The sequence below is a fragment of the Castanea sativa genome, chromosome 3, assembly GCF_040712315.1.
Source record: "Castanea sativa cultivar Marrone di Chiusa Pesio chromosome 3, ASM4071231v1".
Taxonomy (NCBI): Eukaryota; Viridiplantae; Streptophyta; class Magnoliopsida; order Fagales; family Fagaceae; genus Castanea; species Castanea sativa.
Genome location: NC_134015.1, coordinates 43,043,039 through 43,057,139, shown reverse-complemented (window position 1 = coordinate 43,057,139; position 14,101 = coordinate 43,043,039). Strand labels below are relative to the sequence as shown.

The 14,101-nt window shown below is 37.6% G+C and overlaps 1 protein-coding gene across 1 annotated transcript; it reads left to right on the top strand.

The window, feature by feature from the left end:
* Positions 1-6,756: 6,756 nt before the first annotated feature.
* On the top strand, positions 6,757-8,402 carry LOC142628998 (uncharacterized). Its single transcript, XM_075803004.1, has 5 exons — positions 6,757-7,081; positions 7,172-7,476; positions 7,591-7,731; positions 7,824-8,219; positions 8,271-8,402. The coding sequence occupies exons 1-5, from the start codon at positions 6,757-6,759 to the stop codon at positions 8,400-8,402; spliced, it is 1,299 nt and encodes a 432-aa protein (XP_075659119.1).
* The last annotated feature ends 5,699 nt before the right edge of the window (positions 8,403-14,101 follow it).

Genomic DNA, 14,101 nt, shown 5'->3' with positions numbered 1-14,101 from the left:
AACATCTTCCGTTAGTTATAATTATATTATGCTGCAATTTTTGTATTGTTATAAAACATCTTGAGTTATTGTATGTGTTACAAACAATTTTTGTATGGAAGTAGTTTGAATTGGATACTTGTTTTATTTTTTACTTGTGGAATGTATGAATCTTTTTTTTTTGTAAATGTGTCATTGAAATAAATGTGTTATTCAAATGTGAGATTCTAATAATGTAATGACAGGTTACAGGTTAATATCAAAGCCATGAAAAAAATAAAAACAGAAAATAAGTTTTAGTGACGAATTTTTTCATCACAAATATAGCAACAAAAAATTGTTTTAGTGACAAAATATTTCGTTGCTAAATGTAGCAAAATTTTGTAAGAAATGGTTTTAGTGACGAAAATTTTGGTCGCTATATGTGTCTTGATTTTCTTAAAAATAGTTTTAGTGACGAACTTTTTCATCACTATATGTACCCGAACATAGTTTTAGTAACGAAATTATTCGTCACTAAAACTAATTTATTAAACTAAGGTGTTTTTAGTGACGAAATATTTTCATCACTGAATAGTATTTTTAGCGAGGTAAACATTTAGCGACTAAATGTTTTCGTCACTAAAAGTTTATTTTTTAAAAAACAAATCCGACTTTTAGTGACGAAATTTTTCATCACCAAGACTTTTACTGACGGGGTTTCAGGGACGAAATGAGTTTTGTCACTAAAAGTCAAATTTTATCACTAAAGGTTCTTAGTGACGAAAAGCTATACTTTTAGCGACAAATTTTTTCATCACTAAAATACATTTTGTTGTAGTGGCTTGTCATGGTGCAATACGACCAACACGGGTGTTCACCTGACATAACTCATCACTAAGAGTGTCAAGGCGAGCATCCATGCGCACAAGCTATGCCATGATGTCCTCGAGAGTCACACTGCCCGTAAAAGAAGAGGAAGTGAATGTGGATGGAGCTGTAGAAGTTGGAGGATTCACCATCTTGAACAACCTCGAACGTAGCTGCGCCTCGCTTCGTTTAATGGTAGTGGCATCTATGGCACACATAACATGGAAGTGGTCGAAAATGGGGACAGAAAAATGGCGTAAAATCCTCGTGATAGCCAAAGGGAATATGAGTTTATCACGGGTCACCATATCCCTATACACATCTATGAAGGAAAGAATGAAATGAAAGGGAAAATCTATGGTAAGATGCTCTAAAAGGGAAAGCAAAAATCGAGCACGAGGCTCTGTAATGAAGTTATAATGAGATAAAGGATGCAAAAAAAAAGTCATAACCATGTTAATAAACCTAGAACCTTTAGCAAAGGCCAAACAAGGAGTGAACTGACGATCACCCCAATCAGAGGGACGCTTACAAAAAGAGAACATAATCTCGTCTTTAGACACGATCTTAAGATGATCACAACCAAGGTAGTTAGGATGCTCTACCATAAGGACATGGAGCACGTCGAATACAATATCCAGAGTGACCACGATGCACGTACCTCGAATGCTAGTGACAAAAAAAGGTACTGAATAATCAAATCCATGCATGTTGGAGTAGAACTCCTGCATAAGCACGGATGGACAAGTGAGACGTTACACAATAAATCCCAACCCCTACTGTGAATGACAGTGGGTAGGTTAGTGTCGGAGAAGTCCAACAAAAGGACTTGGCGTTCCGAATCAATGCCTCGTCTAGAAAAGTTCTTCGAAAATTCCTTGCGGGCTTTATCATCATGGAACCGAACATGAGAGGGAGTAGGATCAGAAGAAGAGGATGCCCTAGAATGAAGAAGGCTTCGAGACGGAGTAGATTTTCCTTTAGGTGTCATAGAACAACTAACTGAAACAAGAAGAGAGGGAGAGAGAGAGAGACACGAAGAAAAGCACCAATCACAATCAATATATAAGAATATAGAGAATGTAAGGTACGTATGCATGAGCATGTGATATGCAATAATAAATACATCATGGGCTCAGCCCAATCCAAACCTATTGGCATACAATCATTGCAACAAGGTAAACACACATCTAAGATGCATGAAACATTGTTATAATGCAAATGTGATGCATTGTATGATGATTTAAAACCATTTAAGTAATACCCATCCCAAAAATATCACAAAGCTTCATCAATTTTGAAAAACCCCAAAATTTCTCAAAAATCCCAAAAGTTAGGTTAGAAAGTATGAAATGCATGATAATGAGAGAAACAAGATCTTACCAGAAGAAAAAAGATCAATCTAGGCTAAAAAAAACCTTTGGGAATGAAGTTTGGAGTGAGAGAAAGAAGTTTTGGGAGGTGAGGAGTCAACTAGAGTTGAGAGAGATTGAGAGAAGTGAACCTAAAAACGCGAGGACCCTATATATAGAACCTTTTAATTCTCGACATATCGAGAGATGTCGAGCTTTACAGGCTTGAAGATATCCAACTATCAAGCAGCTGTCTAGAGGTGTCCATAGCAAAAAGGGGCTCGATGGATCAAGGAGCTATCGAGCATCTATCGAGGAGACATAAACTTTCTCAATGGATTAAGGAGCTATTGAGAAGCTATCGAGATTGCAATAACAAGAAGCTGAAGAGCTCGATAAATAGCCTAGCTGTTGAGAGGTGTCGAAGAGCTGTCAAGATTGCTTAAAACAGTTTTTCAAGAAGAGAAAAACACAGACAGGAATGCAATCAAACATGCAACTCAACCAAGGATCCAAACAACATTTTAATCTTTCAAAAACATCTCTCAATCGAGAAAAATGTAAGCACATAGATCCAAAAACACACATACACACACACACACACACACACACACTAAACAAGTTTAACCAATTTTATATTTTAAAAATAGGTTAAGACAGTTTAGTGAGAATACATTAACACATGTAAACCTTGTGATGGCCAAATCACATTGTACCTCCACATGTATCAAGAGTAGCAAAGAATATTGCGTGTTGTGTGTGAAAACATCGCAAGATTGTATAAATGTCTCTATGTTATGACGATTTGAGATATGAATAAATCAATTTAACTCACACATGATCATAGCTGCTTGATGGGGACTATCACCTTTGAGGTACATCCTATAACTCTCACATCTCCTAGAATATACGCTTGCAATCATGTTTTAAAGCATTTTGTTTCTTTTGCTTTAATTTTTCTTTGCATATTTTTCTTTTATTAAGCATATCAAGCATGAGCATACAAGAGAGAGAAAAGAAATACCCAATTATGTTAAGCTTTTTGACATTAACTTTTGTTATGCCGAAGCATACAGATGTCATTTCATGATTAGCGGGCAACAGTGGTGAAATGGTTATTTATGCCTTTCTCCTAGGATTTTTTAGTCTTCCCCATCAAAAAGAGTGATACAAGTGTTAAGTAAAAGAGAAAACTTAATCTTACTCATCACAAACATGAGTCACAAAGCTCACTTGCTTAGTTGTGCATAGAAATGCTCATCTAAGCTACAAGAAATACAAAATTTAGAAAATTTTGTTTCATTGACCATTCAAGGTAGACAAGTACCAATGTACACAAACACACATTGTTTTTGTATTTTTTTTGAGTTTTCAATTTTTTATTTTATTTTTATGAATGAAAAAAAAATAAAACAAAATTGAAAAACAACCAAACAAAAACATGTCAAATAAAGTAATGCATAAAAACTAGACTGTCTCAAAATAAGAAAGCAAAACACACAAGTAATGCAAACACAACAAAAAGAGGGAGAGAGAAAAATGACTGAAACACTTAGAGCCTTTTTCCTTCCACACCTTGTAAGAGCCTTTCTTTTTGGCAAACTCTTGAACCGGCAAAGAAGGGGAAGAATTGCAAGCGTTAAAGTTCGTAAGGAACATAAGGGCTTTGAGGAGCTGTCCAAGAGGAGCAGGAGAGGATGGAAACTGACTTAGGTTTCTACTGAGACCATGCTGTTGCTCTATTGAGTGGCTTGCCACTTGTAGAATTTGGTCGAGTGTGTCCAGCTACTCCATAGTGATGACAGAGATGCTGCTTCTTCTCTTTAGACTTTTGAGCATTACTCTTTTTAGCCCTAGGGTTTTTGGCTTCTTTCTTAACAAGCTTAGGGGATGCTTCTAAGATAGATTTACCATTGTCTATGTTCTCACTAGCTATCACAGTTTTAGCATCATTATTCTCAGAATCAATATTGTTAGTAGTACTAGAAGAAGCAATATTAGGAGAAGAAAAATCATACCCTAAACTAGTTCGACTGGAGGCAGATTTCTACATGCTAAGCATCTCATCAAGCTTTTCACTTGAGGTCCTCTCCAACTGAGCTCTTACTTGGAACAGTTCCGCCTCAAGCTTCTTGACCTTTTCAGCCAAGAAATTGTTTTCAAACCTCAATCCTCCAATGGTTAAATTTGCTTCATCAAATTTTGTGGAGAGTTATTCTCGTTCAAACTCAACATCACTGAGCTGCTTGGTGGCCAACCTATACAACTTCTCATGCTTTTCAAAGACCTTATATAACTTTTCATAGGCAACGTGGATGTCATCTTGTTCATCCATCTTCTCAAATTTTGACTTCACCAAGTCTTCTTCTTCATTCACATCTTCTACAATCCCCTCAGTAGGATTGACGATGGTGGTGAAGGCATTTAGGATTCCATCATCTTCATTTTTGGAATCATCCCTAGGTTTGGTGTTACTCAAGGTAGCAGCAAATGCCTTTCTTTTCCCAATGGACTTGAGATAAGTAGGGCACTCTTGTTTCATGTGACCAATTCCTTGACACCCAAAACACTTGGGTCCTGAGTTAATAATGTATTAACTGCCATCTCTAGCATCCTTCTTCCCTTTGTCTTGGCTCTTAGACTAAGAAGAACTTGATTGCCTACGGTCCTCGTCGAAGCCCTTTGCATTGGCATTCTTCATAAACTTCTTGAATTTTCTGGTGATGTAGGACTTCATTTTAGAATTTTCATCGTCAGAAGACTCATCCATGTCACTGTTCTTGGCCTTCAATGCCATGCTCTTACCCTTACCCGACTTGCCAATCCTTGTTGAACCTAACTCATAAGTCTTATAAGTCTCCAGATTACCAACGAGCTCTGTCAAAAGAATTTTATCAATATCCTTTGATTCCTCTATAGGAGTGATCTTGTCATGAAATTTCTTAGGCATAAATCTAAGCACCTTTCTCACAATCTTGGGTTCGAGAATGGTTTCCCCAAGATTGAAAGCTGAGTTCACTATGTCCTTGAACCTGGCATAGAACTCATCAAATGACTCATCCTCCTCCATCTTAATTTCTTCGAAGCTAGTAGTGAGCCTCTGAAGCTTCGAATCCTTGATAGCCTTGGTTCCTTCATAGGTTGTTTGGAGAATGGTCCAAGCTTCCTTTGTAGTTTAAGTGGAGGATATCTTCTTGAATTCCTTATTTGTGACACTAAATAAAGCATTCAATACTCTGTTGTTGAAATTATCCATCTTGATCTTTGCATCATCCCAGTCGGCCGGTGCTTTCTTCTGCTTGGTCCAGCCTATCTCCACAGCTTGCCACACTTTCTCATCTAATTATTGCAAGAAAGCTCTTATGCGTACAATGAGTGACTGTCCTCTATCCATGACAAATAGGGGTCAATGGATCACACAGCAAAGATTAAACCCTAATCAGAGTGTGCCTGCTTTGATACCACTTGATAGGCCAAGAATGTATTGACCCCTTGTGATGGTTTAGTTGATTAATTAGCCAAGTTTAATTAATTAATCAATTTAACATGCAATGTACGTGGCAGCATAAACAAATCACCAACTAAATAAATATGTAGTGAAAAATAAATTGACCCGGTGATTTGTTTACGAATAGGAAAAACCTCCGAGTCAAAAACCCCACCGAGTGATTTTAAGGTCACCACTCTCGAGAAGCCACTATTACCAAAGCAAGCGGTTACAAGTAAAGGAATTCCAGTACCTAATACCAACTTACAGTTGAACATTTACCCCAATACACAATTGGACTTATTTTGTAGTGACAATGAGAGATTGTCACTACAAAACAAGTCCAATTGAGTATTGGGGTAAGGGTTCAACTGTAGGTTGGTATAAGGTACTGAGATTCCTTTACTTGTAACCACTTGTTTTGATAATAGTGGATTCTCGGGAGTGGTGACCTTAAAATCATCTAGTGAGGTTTTTGCTGTGTAGGTTTTCCCTATTCATAAACAAATCATCGTGTCATTTAATTTCCATTGCATTTTTAGTTATTTGGTGATTTGTTTATGCTACCACGCTCATTGAATATAATTGAACCTAATTAATTCACTTGGCTAATTAATTGGCTAATTCATCACAAGGGGTTAATACATTTTCGGCCTATCAAGTGGTATCAGAGCAGGCACACTCAATTAGGGTTTAATCTTTGCTGTGTGATCCATTGACCCCTGTTGTCATGGCTGCCATTGGAGAGAAAAGATCTCTTATTTCAAATACATCTTTTTTTTCTAATCTCTATTTAATTGAGTGTTTCAGAAAATGCAAGTTTAAAAGTTATTTGAAAGCCATTATGATGATGATTGGAAAAGATCTTAACATGACAAAGAAGAAACTAGACTGCCTCAGAATGAGAATGTGTAGAGGAGTTCATTTGAGAAGGGAGAAGGTTAAAGGTCTTGGTTGTAAATGGTAGATGAAAGAGAACACCATTCCTATAGATCTATCATCAAAGCATGAGTGTGTTTTATAATGAAGTCTACGTTCAAGGTAATGGATACATGCTTGTGGTACCTTCATAGTGGATGCTCATGACACATGACTAGAGATCGCTCTCTCTTTATGGTCTTTGAGTCAAAGAAAGGTGGTAATGTCACTTTCGGTGATGGGAGCAAATTACAGATTAAAGGAAAGGGAATCATCTCTTTACCTAGATTGTTAGATATTGCAAATGTGTTATATGTAGAAGGTCTGAAAGTGAACCTGTTGAGCATAAGTCAGATATGTGATAAAGACTTTATGGTGCTATTCTCCAAAGGAAAATGCCTTGTGTTGGATGAATCTGGAAAGAAACTCATAAGTGGTGTTCACACTTATGACAATTGTTATGGTTTGGTACCTGATGCTGATATTGTGTGCAATAGTATTCGTTTGCCAAATGAAGATCTATGGAACCAAAGGATGGGACATGCTAGTTACAAACAACTCTCAATTGTATCTAAGCATGAATCAGTGTTGGGAATGCCAAAGCTCAATAGAGTGGACAATGTTGTGTGTAGACCGTGCCAGCTTGGGAAACAGACAAAATCTAAACATCCAGGCACTCAGACATCTTCTACATCTAGACCATTAGAGCTACTACATGTGGATCTCATGGGTCTAACTCAAACCAAGTCTCTTAGGGGAAAGAGATATATCATGGTTGTGGTAGATGACTTAATTAGGTACTCTTGGGTTATTCTTCTAAGATCCAAGTCAGATGCTCCTGAGCACATCGAAGCCCTATGCACAAGATTGCAACATGAGAAGAGTTTAAAGGTTGATCGAATTAGAAGTGATCATGGCAAAGAATTTGATAACTCATACATGAAGTCCTTTTGCACTAGATTGGGTATATCTCAAGAATTCCCTGCTCCTATTACTCCTCAGCAGAATGGTGTAGTAGAAAGGAAGAATAGGTTATTCAGGAGATGGCTAAGGCCATGTTGCACAACATGGGTGTGGCTAGAAACTTGTGGGGAGAAGCTGTCAACACTGCGTGTCATACGGTTAACAGGGCATATTTTAGACCTGGTACAAAAAAGACTCCCTATAAGCTGTGGAAGGGAAGGAAGCCGAATGTCAAGTATTTTAGAGTCTTTGGAAGTACTTGCTTCATTCTCAAGGATAGAGAGAATGTAGGAAAATTTGACTCTCGAAGCGATGAAGGAATATTTTTGGGATACTCCTCCACAAGCAAGGTGTATTGGGTATACAATATGAGAACCAAGAAAGTGATGGAAATTGTAAATGTTGTTATCGATGAAGCTTTGGAGTTCTGTTCCGAGAATTTTAGTAAGGAAATCCCCAAAGAAATTCTTCCTCTCGAGCCTAAAGACATTCAAGAACATGTTGATCAAGAACCTGCGTCCCCAAGTACTCCAAGTGTTGCAGAAGGTTCAGCAGCCTCACCTGATTCTAAATCTCATAAAGAGAAAGGACCTTCCTTTAGAATTCAGTTGAATCATCCTTCTGAAAATATTGTGGGAAATATGAATGAACTTACACTGAAGAAACGCACAGTTGATAAATGTGTTGCTAACTTTGTGTCCTATTCTTGCTACTTGTCATAGGTTGAACCTACCAAGGTTGAGGAAGCACTTCAGGATGAAAGCTGGGTGGAGGCTATGCATGATGAACTACTTCAATTTCAAAGGAATGATGTCTGGACACTAGTGCCTAGACTAGAAGATGAGCACATCTAGGGGTGTCCACAGGTCGGTCCGGGTCGGGTTTGTGCCCAACTCGAGACCGACCCGATAGAATCGGGTTGAACAAATACTGACCCGCCGCCGACCGGCGAAGGAGTCGGATCGGTGCGGTCGGTTTTGCACCGAAAGCACGGTTGGTTCGGTCGGAACCTTCCATGGTGAAAAATCCTGCCATAATCGTTGATTTCAGGAGAAAAAACGTTAAATCCGGCGGAGATCTCGCTAGATCCGGTGAGATCTCACTAGATTTGGACAAAATATCACTTGATCTACTTGATAAGTCACCGAAATATGAAAATCTGTTGCCAAAATCTGAAAATTTGAAGTCGGAATCTAGAAATTTGAGGCCGGAATTTGGAAAATATCGCCGGATTCTGGAGAAAGTCACCGGAATCTGGAATTTTTTTTCTGGAAATACTTAGTACATCGGTTGGATTGGGTTTTTTCGGGTTCTGGAGAGGAAAACTGAGACCGATCCGCCGCCGTCGGTTTTTGGAACAAAAGACCCGTCGCCGACCGGTGACTTGATTGGGTCGGATGGTTTTCGGGTCGGATCCGGTCGGATCCTTCGGGTGGGTCGGATCTCTGGATTGGATGGACAGCCCTAAGCACATCATTGGCACAAAGTGGATTTTCCGCAATAAGACTGATGAGAAGGGTAATGTGATCCGCAATAAGGCTCGTCTTGTGGCTCAAGGATACTCAAAAATGGAAGGAGTGGACTATGATGAGACATTTGCTCTAATAGCCCGCATGGAGTCCATCAGGATTATTGTAGGCCTTGCATGCCATTTAAGATTCAAGCTTTACCAAATGGATGTCAAGACTGCCTTCTTAAATGGGTTCCTTAAAGAAGATGTCTATGTGGCTCAACTAAAAGGATTCATTGATCCCCATTTTTCGAATCATGTGTTGTACCTTAAAAAGGCATTCTATGGTTTAAAGCAAGCCCCTAGAGCTTGGTATGATCGACTCACACAATACTTGGTGTCACATAGATTCACAAGAGGAAAGGCTGATCAAACCCTCTTCATCAAAAGGGAAGACGGCGAGTTGATAGTTGCTTAAGTTTATGTTGATGATATCATCTTTGGGTTAACAAATGATGAACTTGCTCATGGTTTCTCTAAACTCATGTAGGCTGAGTTTGAGATGAACATGATTGGAGAGTTAAATCACTTCCTTGGATTGCAGATTTGTCAGCAAGAGACAGGTATATTCATATCTCAATCTAAATATGCTAGAAATCTTGTGAAAAAGTTTGGTTTGGAATTTGCTAGTTTTATTAGAACCCCTATGATTCCTAATGTAAAACTCACTATTGATGTCTTGGGAAAGAGTGTTGATCTGTCTCTCTATAGAAGCATGATAGGTAGTCTTCTGTACCTTACTGCTAGTAGACTTGACATTAGTTACAGTGTAGGAGTGTGTGCTAGATATCAGGCTAATCCCAAAGAGTCTCATATGATTGCTTTGAAGAGAATCATAAAGTATGTCAAAACCACTGCGGACTTTGGTGTGTGGTACATCAAAGACACAAATATTGTCTCCTAGATGAGCAAAAAGCAAAATTCCGTCTCTTTATCCACTGCAGAGGTTAAATCCATTGCGGCCAGTAGCTGTTGCACCCAACTTCTATGGATGCAAAAACTCCTCTATGACTATGGTATTTGTCAAGAACACTTCACTACCTATTTTGACAATACTAGTGTCATCAATATCTCTAAAAATCCGATTCAACATTCTCGAACCAAACACATAGAGATTCGACATCACTTCATTCGTGAGCTTGTTGAAGATGGTACCCTTACTCTTGAGTTTATTCACACTGATAATCAGAAGGTTGATCTGTTCACCAAATCTCTTGATATCAAACGGTTTGAATTCCATCATCAAAACATCGGTGTTATCTCCATGGAATGTTCCTCTCTTCTCCTCCTTTTTCTTCATGCATTTGCATCTAGTTTTTATGCATTGCTTTATTTGACGTGTTTTGTTTTCTTGTTTTTCAGTTGTGTTTTTATTTTATAAAAATAAAAAAAATTGAAAAATCAAAAAAATAAAAAAAAATAAAAAAACAGTATGTGTTTGTGTACATTGGTACTTGTGTACCTTGAATGGCCAATGAAACAAAGTTTTCTAAACTTTGTATCTTTTGTAGCTTAGATGAGCATCTATATGCACAACTAATCAAGTGAGCTTTTTGGCTCGTGTTTGTGATGAGTAAGATTAAGTGATATCTTATACTTAACACTTGTATCACTCTTTTTTACGAGAAGGACAAGAAAATTCTAAGAGAAATGCATAAATAAACATCTCACCACTGTTGCCTGCCAATCATGAAATGACATCTGTATGCTTCAGCATAGCAAAAGTACAATGTCAAAAAGCTTAACATAATTGGGTATTTTTTTTTTTCTCTCTTTTTATGCCTATGCATGATATGCTTAATAAGAAAAATATGCAAAGAAAAATAAAAGCAAAAGGAACAAAATGCTTTAAAATATGATTGCAAGCATGTATTCTAGAAGATGTGGGAGTTATAGGATGTACCTCAAAGGTGATAGTCCCCATCAAGCAGTTAAATTGATTTACACATATTTCAAATCATCATAACATAGAAACACTTATGCAATCTTACGATATTTTTCACACACAACACGCAATATTCTTTGCTACTTTTGATACATGTGCAGGTACAATGTGATTTGGCCATCACAAGGTTTACATGTCTTAATGTATGCTCACTAAACTGTCTTAACTTATTTTTGAAATATAAAATTGGTTAGACTTGTTTAGTGTGTGTGTGTGTGTGTGTGTTTTGGACCTCAATGCATGACATTTTTCTTGATTGAGAGATGTTTTTAAGAGATTAAAATGTTGGTTGGATCCTTGGTTGAGTTGCATAGTTGATTGCATTCATGTCGAAGTTTTTCTCTTCTTGAAAAACTATTTTTAAAGCAATCTCGACAGCTCTCCAACACCTCTCTATAGCTAGGCTATCTATTGAGCTCTTTAGCTTTTCTTTATCACAATCTCGATAGCTCCTCGATCCATCAAGATCTATCTCCTCGATAGATGCTCGACAGTTCCTCGATCCATCAAGCTCATTCTTGCTGTGGACACCTCTAGACAACTGCTCAATAGCTGTATCTCTCCAAGCTTTTAAAGCTCGACACCACTTGATCTGTCAAGATTTAAGAGGTTCTATAAATAGCTCCTTTACGATACCAGACTCACTTCTCTCGATCTTTCTCGATTGTTTTCTATCTTTTCACCTCACAATCACCTCTCTCTCACTCTAAACTTCAATCCCAAGAGATTTTCGGCCTAGATTGATCTTTCTTCCTCTGGTAAGATCTTGTTTCTCTCAACATATCATGCATTTCATGTTTTCTAACCTAACTTTTGGGATTTTTCAAAATTAATGAAGTTTTTGTGAGATTTTTGGGATGGCTTTTGTTGAAATGATTTTGAATCATCATGCATTGCATCACATTTGCATTATAACAATGTTTCATGCATTTTAGATGTGTGTTTACCTTATTGTAATGATTATGTGCTGATAGGTTTGGATTGGGCTGAGCCCATGATGTATTTACTATTGCATATCATATGCTCATGCATTTTTATGCATATATACCTTCAAGTTTTTATATTTTTTATATTGTATCTTGTTGGTGCTTTTCTGATTGTCTCTCTCTCCCTCTCTCTCAATATAACTCCATTATAAAGCCCCACGCTCAGTTTTTGTTATCCCTTATTGAGCATCTTACTATAGACTTCCCCTCTCATTTCATTCTTTCACTCATAAATGTGTATAGAGATACGGCGACTCGTGATAAACTCATCTTCCCTTCTGTTATCACAAGGATTCTACACCATTTTTCTGTTCCCTTTCCCGTTTCCGACCACTTCCATGTTATATGTGCCATAGACGCCGCTACTGTTAAATGGAGTGAGGCGCAGCTACATTTGAGGTGGTTCAGATTGACGGTTCCTCCAGCTTCTACAGCTCCATCCACATCCGCTCCCTCTTCTTCTACGAGCGGTGTAACACTCGAGGACATCATGGCACAGCTTGTGCGCATGGATGCTCTCCTTGACACTCTCAGTGATGAGTTGTGTCAAGTGAACACCCGTGTTGGTTGTATTGCACGATAACAGGTTGTCATGGGTGGCTTCGTTGCTTCTCCTCCTCCTACTCCAGAGGCTTCTGAGGATGAGAACGATGATGGTGATGCTAATACTTCTGATGTTGAGGATAATGGTGCTAGCTCTTCTAGTGCTGATGAGATGTCTACTTGATACACTAACCCTTTGTCACTCGTGACAAAAAAGGGGAGTAGTTTTGGATATAAGAGTAGTCATACTCATAAGGGGAGGGTTAGTATAGGAGATTCTTGTTAGGGGGAGTGTTCATTTTTTTGAGGGATGTAGTGAAGATTTTCTTTTTCTTTTTCTTTTTCTTTTCTTTCTTTGTTAGATACATTATCTCTTGTACATGGGTCTTGTGACCATTTGACATACATTGTACTTATATTTGGTTTATATATATTTCGACGTATGTTCTTTCACCTATCTTTACATGTGTTATTTCTTTTTTCTCTTTATACACATGTTTCTTATTTATTGTATGCAATCTTTTTCTTTTTCTTTTTTTTTCTATTTCACACAAAGATGCCTTGATGAGTTTTGTTTATGTGTTTCAGAAATACAAGTTGTCAAAGTCTTCTTGCCATGGACTCTCTTCTTGCAAAGTTTTTCTAGAGTTTGTGTTAGTATAGATTTTATTGTATTCAACAAGTAAGTATGAGTTGAGTGATTTATGACTTCTCTCATATATTCATTTGTTTGTTGTGGTTTTGTCACGGAATGCCAAAGGGGGAGATTGTTAGGACATATGTGATTTGATGTTAAGAGCATATGTCAACATTTTATGTGTTGGCTAATCCTTTGACAAAACACACTTTACTTGTAATTGGGTAGATCTAGGATGTGTTTAATACTTCAAGAGACAAGGTTTCAAGTTCAAGTTTTAAAGCCATGCAAGTCTGTCCAAGAATCAAGTGAAGAAATGTTGTTCATTAAAGCGACAGCTAGTATCAATCGAGTTTTAAAAGAGCTGTTCAGCCCAAGGCTTGACTGCTGCTCGATAGCTAGGGTATCTATCGAGGTTTATGAAACTTAGTTTTACAGAGCTATTTTTTATCCAATTCGTGAGTATGTGTTTGGGCTTTCTTTTCTCACAACTCTAAACATATATAAGGATTATTTTAAAGGTCATCACAGGTTGCAATACAAGGAGAGATTGTCACTACACAACTAGTCTAATTGGGTATCAGGGTAAGAGTTCAGTTGTAGATTGGTATAAGGTACTGAGATTCCTTTACTTGTAACCACTTGTTTTGATAATAGTGAATTCTTAGGAGTGGTGACCTTAAAATCACCCGGTGGGGTTTTTGCCGTGTAGGTTTTCCCCATTCATAAACAAATCACCGTGTCATTTAATTTCCGTTGCATTTTTAGTTATTTGGTGATTTGTTTATGCTACCACGCTCATTGCATGTAATTAAACCTAATTAATTCACTTGGCTAATAAATTGGTTAATTCATCACAAGGTGTCAATATATTTTTGGCCTATCATCACAAGGTGTCAATAAAATGGTACAATTGGAATTTAGGACATGAA